The sequence below is a fragment of the Peromyscus californicus genome, unplaced genomic scaffold (genome assembly GCF_007827085.1).
Source record: "Peromyscus californicus insignis strain IS unplaced genomic scaffold, ASM782708v3 Scaffold_7__1_contigs__length_154581171, whole genome shotgun sequence".
NCBI classification, from domain to species: Eukaryota; Metazoa; Chordata; class Mammalia; order Rodentia; family Cricetidae; genus Peromyscus; species Peromyscus californicus.
Window position 1 is genome coordinate 131,684,467 of NW_026294595.1, and position 13,453 is coordinate 131,697,919.

The window sequence follows — 13,453 nt, forward strand, 5'->3', positions numbered from 1 at the left end:
GTCCTGAATTCAATTCCCAGCAACCACATGGTGGCTCACAACCATCTGTAATGAGATCTGGTGCCCTCTTCTGGCGTGCAGGCATGCATGCAGATAGAACACTGTATACGTAAATAAATAAATCTTAAAAAAAAAAAGTTTAAAAACAACAACAAAAAAAATGTTTGTTTAAAAAAAAAAAAGAAAAACAAAACCAAAAAATTCCAACCTTGAATTGCCATAGCTTCTTGTTTTTAAAAGCTTTTTATATAAAAAGTCATGTTATTTAAATAATAAATTGAACAAGATAAAACTAAGTATCATCCTACAAGCCAAACAAAACATCTCTGGCCTTAGAGCTGAAATACTATCCTGTCCAAGCATGCAATCCAGAATACTTGAATAGCCTCCAAGTATTTTCAAAACCAGAATGATGGTTTGGATGATGAGTTTGCTTTGGAATGAAATAAATTGTTATAATAATTATGCCAAGACAATATAGAGGTTTGGACCACTGTACCAAGGTATATTGCATCTGCACAATACATTCTTTAAAAGTTTACTATGCTGGAAGTGTTTAACATACCTACAAGAAACCATGATGTATACATACTCCAGGACATGTAAGATTAAACACAATGTATGGAAGCAAGAAGAAACCAGTTAGGAAAGGCTTTATGCTTAAAGAAAATACCATGGCCTGTGGGGTGGCTCAGCAGATACTGGCTCCTGCCACACAATCTGGTAACCTGAATTTGATGCCTGGAACCAACTTAAAGATGGAAGCCAAGAACCGACTCCATGAAGTTGTCCTCTGGCCTCCACATATGCTGTGGCATGTGTACTCACATATATACAACAGGCATTCATGCACACATACAATAACGGTAATACTTAAAAAAAAAAATTCAAGCCAGGCTATGGAGGCATACACCTTTAATCCCAGCACTTGGGAGGCAGAAACAGGTAGATCTCTATGAGTTCAAGGCCAGCCTGGTCTACAGAGCTAGTTCTAGGACAGCCAAGGCTACACAGAGAAACCCTGTCTTGAAAAACAAACAACAACAACAATAATACTAATAATAATAATTAAATAAAAATCTCTTAATACTAAGTGGGGAACCAGAGTGATGATTTAAACCAAATCCTTTGGGAAAAGACAAGGCCTAGTTGTATTATATGATTCAATGCTGAAGAAATAAGTTAATAACTCCTCCATGATAAACTAATTCGGAAATATAAAAAATAGACAATTAATTAGAGAGAAAAATAATTCAGAATGCATGTAAGTAGCCTGCAAGCAGTTTTCTGCTTTATTTATGTAGAACGAAAGCAATAGTTGTAGCTGGGTGTGGTGGCACCTGCTTTAATACTTGGGGCAGAGGCAGGGGGATCTCTGTGACTTCAAGGCCAGCATTGTCTACACAGTGATTTCCAGGACAGCCAGAGATAAATAGTGAGACCTAGTCTCCAAAACCCAAAAGAGAAAAAACAAAGCAATAGTTGTTATACTAGTACAATGCTTTTAGTAAGCAGCACTTATGAGAACTACTTACGGCAGGAAGTCAGTCAGCTCACTCTGAGCTCACGCTTTTCCTAACCCTTCATCAGGACAATGCAGGTTCTGTGAGAAGCCCTAGAACTGCTGGCATTGCATTTCCCTGACATATAACTGAATACTTTCTTCAACCACTCAGTTTCTCTTGTGACTAGGGGGCAATATTGCATCACAGCAGACACTGAAACTTGGGACTCAAAGGCACTGGATCCCCTGAAACTGGAGTTACAGGAGGTTATGAGCTGAGAATGGTGGGTACTGGGAATTGAATGTGGGTCATCTGCAAAGCAGTAAGTGCTCTTAACTTCTGAGCCATCTCTTTAGCCCCAGACCTGAGACAGCTGACCATGAGTCCACATGTTGAGAAGATTCTTTCCTTTCAGACTGCTGCTGACTCCTAAACATCATATTTACTTCTTAGTACCTTCTTATCATAGAGTTTGGAAATGTATGGCTTGAAGTAATGCTCCTTTATTCCTTTTGCTTCTACTAGAAGTCCATCATGCAGATCACAAAGTACAGCAATGATACATGGAGGCTCTTCTGCAGCTTTGAAGTCAGGAGCATGGAAATCAGATGGTAAACCTAGTTTACCATGAAGGGAACAGGAAGGACAAAAAGAACAGTCAGTTTTTCAACTTTTTCTAAAAATTAGTAATTATTTTTCAAAAACAAATATTTTACCTTTAAATGATGGATTTAGCAGGTCTCGTCTATTTGGGCACATAATAGCATTGGCAAAAATCAGGTCCAAGCAGCACAGAAGTAGATGGTATGAGTTTACTAAATCATCACCAATCATACGAAAATTACCTTTATAAGGAAAAAAAAGTTAAACATCCAGAAACATCATCAAATCCCAAAGTAGAAATGTAAAGCACTGAGAATGTCAACTTACCCTTAGTGTAAACAAAGAGTGTCCAGCAGAAATTAAAGAGATCCTTTACACTGCAAGGAATTCTCCTAAAATGAAATAATGTATTTTTTTGGTCTGACTAACCTGCTAAGCATTGAAAGAGCAAATATAAATAAAAGGGTCAAATTCCAGGTAAAACTCCATTCAAGTGGACAGATGGCTCAGAAACAGACTTGTTAAATCATAATCAGCATAAATAAAAATAATAATAAAAGTATCACCCTTATTTTCAAATATAAGCAACTGCCCATAAATTTCAAAAGAAATTCAAGTCTTTGCAGAAAGGTAACATGTAGACTTTTAAAATTAAACTCTCCTAATAATTTTGCATCACAAATATATGAGATTAAAGGTCTCACCTCTGCTTCCTGCTTCGTGGCAATTTGGGCAGCTCTTCATATGGATTTTGAAATATATCTAAAAAAATGGGCTCAAATTTTTTAAAAATTACAGTAGATACTTCAAAATTTCTCTCTAGCCTTTCTATACGTTCACGAAATTCTTGTGGTAGGTTTGACATGTCCATCCACTTCTTCATTTTACTAAAAAACTGTATTAAGCTTCAAAGAAAAGGAAGAAAAGGCAACTTTAAAATGAGTCCATGGAATGGATTGAAAATGACATTTTCTTCATGACTAAAAATCTTTGTTTTAAAAACCTAAATTTACATAAAAACAAAACAAAACAAAACAAACAACATAAACCCTCACCCCCAGTGCTAGGAATTACACTGGTTCTCTGGGTCATCATAGAGACCGACGAGGCGGAAGTAGGAGCAATCTTCCAGGATGCAGGTGGTGAAAGCACCTACCTATCTCCTTCCTCCTCTACACCTAGGCAATGATCTACTATAGTTTATGAAGTAAATGTTAGTCAACAATGTATAGGTCCACAAAGTTAGTTTGAAGAAAAAAATAAGTCTCCCAAATGGAAAGCTGTTCACAAAGTAGCAGACTATTATAGGTTGGGAACAAAATTCAAGTGTTTGAGTTCTTTTTGTTTTTCAAGACAGGGTTTCTCTGTGTAGCCCTGGCTATCCTGGAACTTGCTCTATAGACCAGCTTGGCCTCGAACTCAGAGATTGCTCTGCCTCTACCTCCCAGGTGCTTGGACTAAAGGTGTGTGTCACCAGGACCTGCTAAGTGTTTGAGTTCTAATGTGTGGCATTACCACCAAAAATAAAATAAATATGAGGATACTTAGAAAATCATAAGAGATTGTTATTCTACTTTCTCAGCTTATTCAATAGGGATACTCTCTGTTAGCGTGGTCTTAGATTAAAAACTCATAGTGTCAATGGTTTACTTTATTAAATATCTGGCACTATATAGAGGGATACTTGGTTTTTTTTTAAGTTATCAGTTAATTGTTCACAGGTAAATCTGACATGTTAATTAAAATCTGAAATTCTAAAAAAAAATCCTTATCAACAGCAGCAACCAAAAAAAAAAAAAGAAAGAAAGGAAAATTGTCACACTATTTTTTTTTTTTCTTTTCTTCTCCCAATTAGTTGCTATGGAGAAGTCTTCCCTTTTTTGGCAGGGGTAGATTGGAGCAGGAAGATGCTAAGTGTGGTAAGTTCTCTCCTTGGAGGAATTCCTCAGTTTTGAGAATTACTTCCCTTAGACCACCTTCACTGGAAATTGGGATGCAATTATGTATGGATCCAAGGCTGGCCTTGAATCATTGACCACATGAAAATGAACAGGGTGGCCTCCAAATTATGATCCCCTGCCATAGCCTCTTGAGTGCTAGGATAACTGACATGTCTCATCATGCCCGACGCATTACTTGCAGGCACTGTACCACTAAAAATCATCTTCATGTCTCTGATAAACTATACACAGGATTACATTTGCCATTTTAAGGTCTACAGTCCAGTAGCATCTGCTACACTCAGGTTATAAAGCCACCATCACCATCCACTACCAGAACTCATTTGAAATTTTTATTATGAGTAAGTACTGATCTAAATTTTGAAGTTGTAATTCTCTTGTTTAGAGACAGGTCTTTTGCAGCCTAAGCTGGCTCTGAACTTCTTATATCCAAGGATGATCTGGAATCCCTAATCTTCCATCACCCCAGAGCTGGAATGACAGGCTTATGCCATACCAGCCAGCTTTTACATGGTTCTTGGGATGAAACCTAGGGCCTCAGGCACACTAGGCAAGAAAGCACATTACCAACTGAGCTATATTACCCAGCCCCATGATAACATTCTCAGTAAGATCTACAATTACCCCAGTCCTCTTTCAAAATAGATTACTCTTTATTTGAGCTTTGTCCGATGTCTCCTTATGGTTGAATATACACAAGTTGTACATTTAAACTGGAGAACTGTGGCACAGTGAATTTGTCTTTAGGACAACTACACACAGTGGCACACTACATCCACCCTCATCTCAGTAGTGTTATTGACTCTGGTCATCCTGCCAATGTTTTCTGTCGTATAGTTGACATTTATTTTTTAACTTGTCACTACTAAGCACCCTGTAGATCTTAGTTCTACCGTTTACTTGCTCCTTTGTCAATCACATAGGACTATTTGCCTGGAAAGGAAACAAAGTAATGCAATAATCCAGACTCAGATAGGTGCTAATGTCCACTTCTGGGGTGTTGAGGGGGTTTGACTGATAAAACTATTTGAGAGCATCTCTACTTCCTATCCCTGAGTACCCAGAATAGAAGAAAGGCAATTATTAAAGGCCCATTCTGGGGGCTGGAGAGATGGCTCAGAGATTAAGAGCGCTGCTTGTTCTTCCAAAGATCCTGAGTTCAATTCCCAGCAACCACATGGTGGCTCACAACCATCTGTAATGAGATCTGGCGCCCTCTTCTGGCTTGCAGGGATATGTGCAGACAGAACACTATACATAAAATAAATAAATAAATCTTTTAAAAAAAATCTTCATAGATCTCAATTTTTGTCATTGATAAAAATAAAGATTAATGTCATGGTAAATTTAAATTGAGAAAAATCTATCCATTGTTGTAGAAAAATCTGATCTTTTTGTCATCACTGGCCACATAATTTTTTAAATCTTTATAATAACTGGCTATTATTAACATGGTGTCTCATGCCTATAATCCCAATAATGTCAAAAGACACAACAACTATAGAAATATTCCTTATTAAAGGGGAATAAATAGGCATAAGTAAATGTAGTACTAACCCAAAATTGGGAACTATACTCAACGAAAATCAATGCTCTCAGGAAGATTATTAGATAGACTAACAGAACTAGAATAGAGATGGCAGATTTGAAAAAAGTGTTGAGTTTCCTGAAGTTTATAACTATCACAGTTCATTAAGAAATACCTCTGAAACTGGGCTTGATGACGTACATCTACCACTGTAGCACTTGGAAGACTGAAGCAGGAGCCACACAGTTTGAAGCTAGCCTGGACCTGGGCTATATATAGTATGATACACTCTCAAAAATAAGTAAATAACTAAATAATTAAAATATCATTGAAAAAATTGTAGGATAAAAGGCTATAAAGAATACACCTCATTTTGAAATTATTAAGGAACAAACACTGAGAGAAAGAGCATAGTACTTGATATAGAAAGATAAAGTGACAAGGTAGAATGGCAGTACAGGTGAGCCTGGATCACAGGTACACGGGGATTCTTTCCATTTCTCTCATTTGTCTAATAATTTTCCTCTACGCTTTAAATTATTTCTAAATTTTAAAGGATTAGTGAGCAAAAGTATAGCTAAAATCAATGTAACGGAAGTCTTCAGTTGAAGTTAGACTCTGAAGAGGAAAAGTCGAGAAGCAGTGTCATACTGGGAAAGAACATGAAGTGACAGACTAGGGACTGAACAACGTCCAATGAGTTAAAATGAGAAGCGGAATCCTAAAAGGAATTCAGGACTCTGTTTATGTGTGTGCATGCGTGAGTGCACGTGTGTATACTTTGTTCAGGTGGCTACACGTGCAAATGACACCAGAATATCTCCCTCAATCATTTTTCCACTGGAATTTTTTATTTTTAAATTTATCTTTGTGTGTGTGTGTGTGTGTGTGTGTGTGTGTGTGTGTGTGTGTGTGTGTTACATGCCATATCTAAGCAAGTGCCTGAGGAGGCAAGGAGGAAGTGTCAGAACCCTTTGAAGTATAGTTACAGGGAGTTATGAGCCCTGATATGGATGTTAGGAACCATATTCAGGTTCTCTGGGTGAACAGGAAGCCCTCTTAAACAGGGGCCATCTCTCCAGAACCTCCACTTCAATTAGAGCTGTCATTGTGACTGGACTGGCTAGCCAGCAAGCCCCAGGACTAGCTTACCGCAGTCCCCCAGCACTAAGGCTCTAGAGCACAAGAAGCCAGGTCCTCATGCTTGTGTGACAGACACTCTACCCAATTTTAGAACTTCTAAAACATCCTTTGGAAAAACAGAACGCTTTACCTTAACTTAGCTGAGCGCAGTATTCTGGTCAGTGACACACAGTTTCCCTCCACGATGCCCTTCCCCACTGTAGGAATGATGCTCCTGCGGCAAGCAACATATAAAGAGCATGCCAGCCAGTGGATGACTTCTCCCTGCAGGCAGATGCAAGAAAAATACAGAGACACCTTCAAATGCTGATCTGGGAAAGGCCTCACAATTTCGTCTCTCTAAACCCTAAGAAATAAGGTTAATACAATCCCAAACATCAGTATGGACTCCCACATTCTCCTTCCTGTTCTTAGAACAAGAACATGAAAAATCAACAATTTTCCTAAATGTCTAAATCTAAAAATAGATCTCTTGGGGCTGGAGAGATGGCTCAGAAGTTAAGAGCACTGGCTGCTCTTCCAGAGGTCCTGAGTTCAGTTCCCAGCAACCATGTGGTGTCTCATAATCGTCTATAACGAGATCTGGTGCCTTCTTCTGGCGTGCAGGCATACATAGAGGCAGAATGTTGCATACATAATAAATAAATAAATCTTTAAAAAAAATAGATCTCTTTCTCAATTCCAAATTTAACCTTACCGAAAGAATTCTACTAAAATCTCTTTATATTCTCTCTCTCTCTCTCTCTCTCTCTCTCTCTCTCTCTCTCTCTCTCTCTCTCTCTTTTTCTCTGAGACAGAATTTTGTGTAGCCTTAGCTGTCTTGGAACTAGCTCTGTAGATCAGGCTGGCCTTGAACTCACAGAGGTCTACCTGCCTCTATTTCCTGAATGCTAGGATTAAAGGCATATGCCACCACCACCTGGCAGTCATATTCTTGATGGTACTTATTCTTTTCTATCATTTAAGTTTTATGTTTCTTTTTAAGCATTTTGGCAGAGAAAAGAAAAAATAAATTAGAATGTTATCAAGGGAGTCACATGTCAAAATATTAATACTTAATATACTGATATATAATGGTATATTAATATTAATACCAACAATATGAAGGACAATGTCATTTTTGTGAGGTAAAGATTTGGGGCATTATTTATCCCATATTAAGTTATCTTTAAAATATTAAGCATAGTTCTCCACCACCACAGATATATCAGTTTACAAGCTATAAAAAAAAAAGTAGGGTGGAGAGATGGCCCAGAGGTTAAGAGCACTGACTGCTCTTCCAGAGGTCCTGAGTTCAATTCCCAGCAACCACATGGTGGCTCACAACCATGTGTAATAAGACCTAGTGCCCTCTTCTGGCCTGCAGACATACATGCAGGCAGAACATTGTATACATAATGAAATATTAAAAAAAAAAAGTAATGATTGGTAACTCAACACTTAATTTTCTGCTCTTGACTTCAAATATTTTCAAGTTGGAAACACCTCATGACTGGATGAAATACAGTTGAAGTCTAAGGATTAAGGATTATAGATACAAGCCAGGCAGTGGTGGCACAAGCCTTTAATCCCAGTACTTGGGAGGCAGAGGCATTTGGATCTCTGAGTTCGAGACCAGCTGGTCTACAGAGCAAGTTCCAGGATAGTCAGGGTTACCCAGAGAAAAAAAGAGAATTACAGATCTAGACACCAATATGGCTGTATAAACAAGACCTGAACAAGGACGCTAAGACAGAGGGAAGAACCTGGACAAAGAACTATGGGGAACTGAGGGATGCTGACAGGGAGAAACAGCGCACCAACTGCTTCTCCAACATCAAATGGTCAGCCTCAAGAGCAGAAACAGACAGACTGTATTAATATGTTTAGACATGCACACACATGTGGAACAAGTTAAAGACTATGAATTTGAGAGAGAGCATAAAGTGGAGGTACATAGAGGAGGGAGGGGTTGGAGGGAGGAAAGAGACAGGGAGATATGATGGAATCATATCATAATCTAAAAAAAATGGTAATACTACGAAAAAGAATTACAGATAGAGGGCCAGAGAGATGGCCTTTGCTATGCAGGCCTGGAGACCTAGATTTCATCCCTGGAACCCATGTAAACATGGAGGGAGGGAACTAACCCAACAGAAGTTACCCTCCAACCTCCATGTGGCACATGCTGCCCCCACTACAAATTAAAATTTTATTTTAAAATATTCTGTGACAGGGTCGGACATATACCTCAGTGGTAGAGTACTTAAAACAACAAAATCAAAGATGGTTCTTAATCTCTAAGTCTAAAGTTAAGAATAGTAACAGAAACTATTCTCTATAATTGGTAAAAATATAGGTTGTAAGAAGTGAAGAGAAAGTGTGGGAAAATACAGTGTAGTAACTGACTTTGACTGGAAGTCAACAAAAACTTCACAAAGGAAGATTTAAAACTGCTCAGCAGCGGGGCTGGAGAGATGGCTCAGAGGTTAAGAGCACTGACTGCTCTTCCAAAGGTCCTGAGTTCAATTCCCAGCAACCACATGGTGGCTTACGATCATCTGTAATGAGATCTGGTGCCCTCTTCTGGCCTGTAGAGATACGTGCAGACAGAACACTGTGTACATAATAAATAAATAAATCTTAAAAAAAAACCAACAAAACTGCTCAGTAGCAAACTACCAAAAAAAAGTAAGTTAGGGGAGTAAAGGGAGAATGCTAGCAGGGGCTTGTGTGGTGCATTAGGCAGGGTGGCGACTGTAGAAAGGGTTCTTAGGGGCAGCAGAGACAGGGAGATGCCTTTTCTCCAATTGTCTTTCACCAACAACTAAAAGAAGAAAAAGAACAAGAAAAAACAAAACACAGGACAAAATACTTCCAAACTCAATTCACATAGCTATGCTTTCTTTTCTTTTCTCTTTTAAAAGAAGCATTTATTATGTACAGAGTTCTACCTGCATGTATGCCTCTGTGCCATAAGAAGGCACCAGATCTCATTATAGGTTCCCGGGAACTGAACTCAGGACCTCTGGAAGAACAACAGCACTCAACCTCTGAGCCATCTCTCCAGCCCACAAACCATGCTGTCTAAAGCAAACATTTAAGGTGTCAATCAACTCTGTCTAACTATGGATTTAGAATTTAGATAGTCAACCTTCTCTGGAGTTACAGGTGAAGGGAAATAGTCCAGGCAGAGTGACCTGCAGAAAGCACACAACTTGGACTGAGTTTAATATACTTAAGAATCTGAAACAAGCATCTAGTTCGAGTGACTTGGCCACAGATTGTACTTAATAATGCTTATTTGAGGAGATTAAATGAAGGCCCGGGAGATCAGAATGCTTTCTCAGGATGTCAAAAACATATTTTCAACTGAGACGTCATTATAATTTCCCTTACTTTTTTGTATAGTGTACGCGTGTGCACATATGTGTGCACATGTGTAAATGAGTGAAGGTCAGAGATAAATGTTGGGCGTCTTCATCTATCACTCTCAACCTTTTGAGACAGTCTCACTGAACCTGGAGCTTTGTGTTTCAGCTAGACTGGCAGGCTAGGACGGGCGCTTAGGATTAGCCTGTCTCCATTCCTCATAACCTGTAACCCCAGGGTTCCAGAGCATACTGCCACTGCACCTGCACCTGCCTTTGACATGGCTGCTGGGGAATCCTTCATCCACTGAGCCGGCTTTCTGGCTCTCCTCTAATTTCATATCCTCTCAGTTTTCCAGACATGTACCTTCTGTTGCAGATCACTATCCTTTATTCAGTCCATTCTGCCTTTCCCTGGAACATGTAAGGTTGTCTCAGGTACTTTTCTCTCATGAGTATAGGTACATGTACAATAGTCAGCTCCCCATTTCCAACCCCATGCCTTTGAGGCCAGCAATTATTTCACTGGCAGGTTGAGTCAGAGGTACAGCCTATATGTGAATCCAGCCCACATGTACAATGAAAGCTTTTGTACATCCCAGTGATATGCTGAAATAGTGTCTTGATATCCCCTGGGGCATGGTTCCACTACCTTAGAAGATACCAAAATCCAAGGATGTTCAAGGCCCCGATTCAAAATGGCAATGCATTTGCATATAACCTATGATCATCTTTAGATTAGTTGATGTAAATGTTATACAAACAATCATACTATATTGTTTGTGTAATGACAAGTCTGTTCACGTTCAGGACAAATGCAGTGTTTCCCCCAAATACTTTTGATCTGCTGAACCTACGGACATGAATGCTACTTGTACATGCCATCACAATTCTACTTCTACACTAAGCTTATATACCTATGTGAGTTTCGATATTCGAGTGACTCTAGGCAAAACAATCCTGGGCCGTGGTAACACCAAGAAAACAGGTATAGCAGTCACTGCCCTGCCGTGAAGACAAAGATAAAAGTTACTGGGGAAATCTAACAGTGATAACCACCATTTATTTTATTCAGAGCCAGACCACAGTAACGACCTGGCAGAAGAACGTGGGACTGAGAAGAGCCTTGTGTGTGCTAACTTTGATCAAACTACAGTGGTCACTGCTGTACCCTATGCAGCACAAGGGTGGAGAGGTTAAATACAGCTGAGCCAGGCTGCATCACAAACCGTGTCACCTCGGGCGCCAAATGAACCTCTGACGACCCCGCTTTCTCTTCTGCCCAGTGGGGATCAAAAAGTGTTTCAAAAGGGTGGGGAAGACATAATCAAAGGGCCGAGCAGCGATGAGCAATTCGCTTTATCACAGGATCTGCTCTGATCGATTCAACGGCAGCACCGCGCCGTTTGGGGCGCTGGGCGGCGCGCAGAAAGCAAGTTTGGAAGTGTGGTGTCTAGGGAACCCCGGAGCAGAATGGGACTCCGGAGCAGCAGCTCCTTCTCTCAGCTTCGGCTTCCCGCCTCGAAACAAATGGGTGGGTCGGCCGAGGTACACCCACCCTTCCCTCCCCGCACTCCTCAGAGACCCTCGTAGGTGGGGGAACTCCCACCGCCCGATAGGCTTGGGGCGGGGGCGGGCCGGGGGTGGGGCCTGGCGAGGGTCGGGGCGGCCGCCCACCTGCCGCCGCTCACCTCTAGGCTGTAGTTGCCGCGGATGGCGGTGAAGTCGTCCAGGGCTTCGGCCGCGCTCCCCTCGTCCAGGTTCAGCTCCTGGCACAGGGCCTGCAGCGCCTCCCTGGCCGCGGCGACCACCGCCGCCCCCTCGGCGTGGGGCTCGTCCTCGAACATCCCCTCCGGCCCGACGGGCGGCGCGACCCGGCTTCGGGGTTTTCTTTTCCCTCCCGGCCAGCTACCCACAACCCCCCGCGACAAAGCGCGCGAAAATCGCCGACTTGAGCTCGCCTTCCCTTCATCGTCTGCCTCCGCTTTTCTCCTCAAAAAGTCCCTTTCTCCTCGGCAGCCCGCAGTAGCCCCTCTCCGGGAATGTGATAAGGAGATGGACCTCAGACTCTAAAGGAGACCTGGCTCGGGCCCTTGGTGGGCAGCCCCGGGGCACCGGCCCGCGGGGACCGACGTGAGGGAGCGGGGCGGAGGGATCCGAGCCGGTGCTGAGGCCGCCGGGACTGTAGCTTGCGACCCGCGCTCTCCACGGCGGGTCCCGTGGTGTGGGGAGCTGAGGGCTACCTGTGGCGCGTTCGGTCACACTAGTGAGAAGCCTTCCCCATGACACTAGCCCGTGGACCGAGGTTGGGCAGCTCCCCCGCGCACATTTATCCCGCTCTCACTGCGCTTTGACCCTTGATGGGGATGGAGGCGGGAGCAGCCCAAAGTGGCTCATTCCGTAGGAGCGCCACGTCGGAGGCTTCTGCCTCGCCAGAAGGGATGGAGAGGCAAGGGTTTTCGGGGACACCTCCCAGCCTCGCCCTTTCTTCTTCTTCTTCTAATTCTTTTGTTTGTTTTGTTTTTCGAGACAGGGTTTCTCTGTGTAGTTTTGGTGCACTGTCCTGGAACTCACTCTGTAGACCAGGCTAGCCTTGAACTCACAGAGATCCTCCTGCCTCTGCCTCTCGAGTGCTGGGATTAAAGGCATGCGCCACCAACGCCCGGCAGCCTCGCTAGATTAACTCCCTGGATTTTGAAACTGCCCCAGTAAGTAGTCGTTTCAGGAGTAGAGATGGTCTTTGTGGTAACCTGAAAGGTGTTTTTAAAACGTAAACTAAAACCGGGCAGTTTCACTCAGAATCCTTCAGGAAATACATGCCTTTCGTCTTTAAAATAAAGAAAAATATAGCATTCAGACGCAATAGGTAATTCTTAACCTTGAAAATAATCAAGCTAGTTGGTTCTCAGTTGGAGGAGGCTTTTCTCATATGTTCACCAAACTGGAAATGCTATTGGGCATGCCTTTGCTTACCTAGCTCTTCAGTATTTAAACCCAGATGTCACCCTCTCAGGCCATTTCTGAGCAGTACATCTAAAAGTAGTGACACCTCCCACGCAACATCCATTTCTTTGTCTCCATTGTACCTTATCCTCTGAAGTTGTCATGCTTATTGACCAGCTCTTCCTACTGAAAGTTGCATGGTGAGAAAGAACCTTTTGTCTTCACTGCATTCCCTAGTTTGGATTAGTTCTTGCCAATCAGTACTTGGTGTATTGAGTGTTTTTGAAAAACTACTAAGTACTCCTTATTTTGGATGGAGTCACTAGAGAAGAAAATGGGGGCACCGAGGCAATTTATGAAGGAATTCCTATGTCTCACTAAAGCCTGGATGTTACACTCAAAGCAGAGATTTTAACATGT

The 13,453-nt window shown here is 41.8% G+C and overlaps 1 protein-coding gene across 3 annotated transcripts in view; it reads right to left on the reverse strand.

The window, feature by feature from the left end:
* The window catches only part of Rbl1 (RB transcriptional corepressor like 1), a 58,997-nt gene extending 46,667 nt beyond the window's left edge, over positions 1-12,330 (reverse strand). For 2 of the 3 annotated variants that reach the window (XM_052724731.1, XM_052724729.1), the window contains exons 1-6: positions 11,782-12,327; positions 6,871-7,004; positions 2,813-3,013; positions 2,436-2,500; positions 2,222-2,350; positions 1,962-2,122 (exon numbers count right to left, since the gene is read on the reverse strand). In XM_052724731.1, coding sequence (XP_052580691.1) covers positions 1,962-2,122; positions 2,222-2,350; positions 2,436-2,500; positions 2,813-3,013; positions 6,871-7,004; positions 11,782-11,937 — 846 coding nt within the window. In that variant the 5' untranslated portion in view covers positions 11,938-12,327. Of the gene's footprint in view, positions 1-1,961; positions 2,123-2,221; positions 2,351-2,435; positions 2,501-2,812; positions 3,014-6,870; positions 7,005-11,781 lie in introns of all 3 variants that reach the window. The other variant, XM_052724732.1, reaches the window with a different exon arrangement.
* Positions 12,331-13,453: the final 1,123 nt, after the last annotated feature.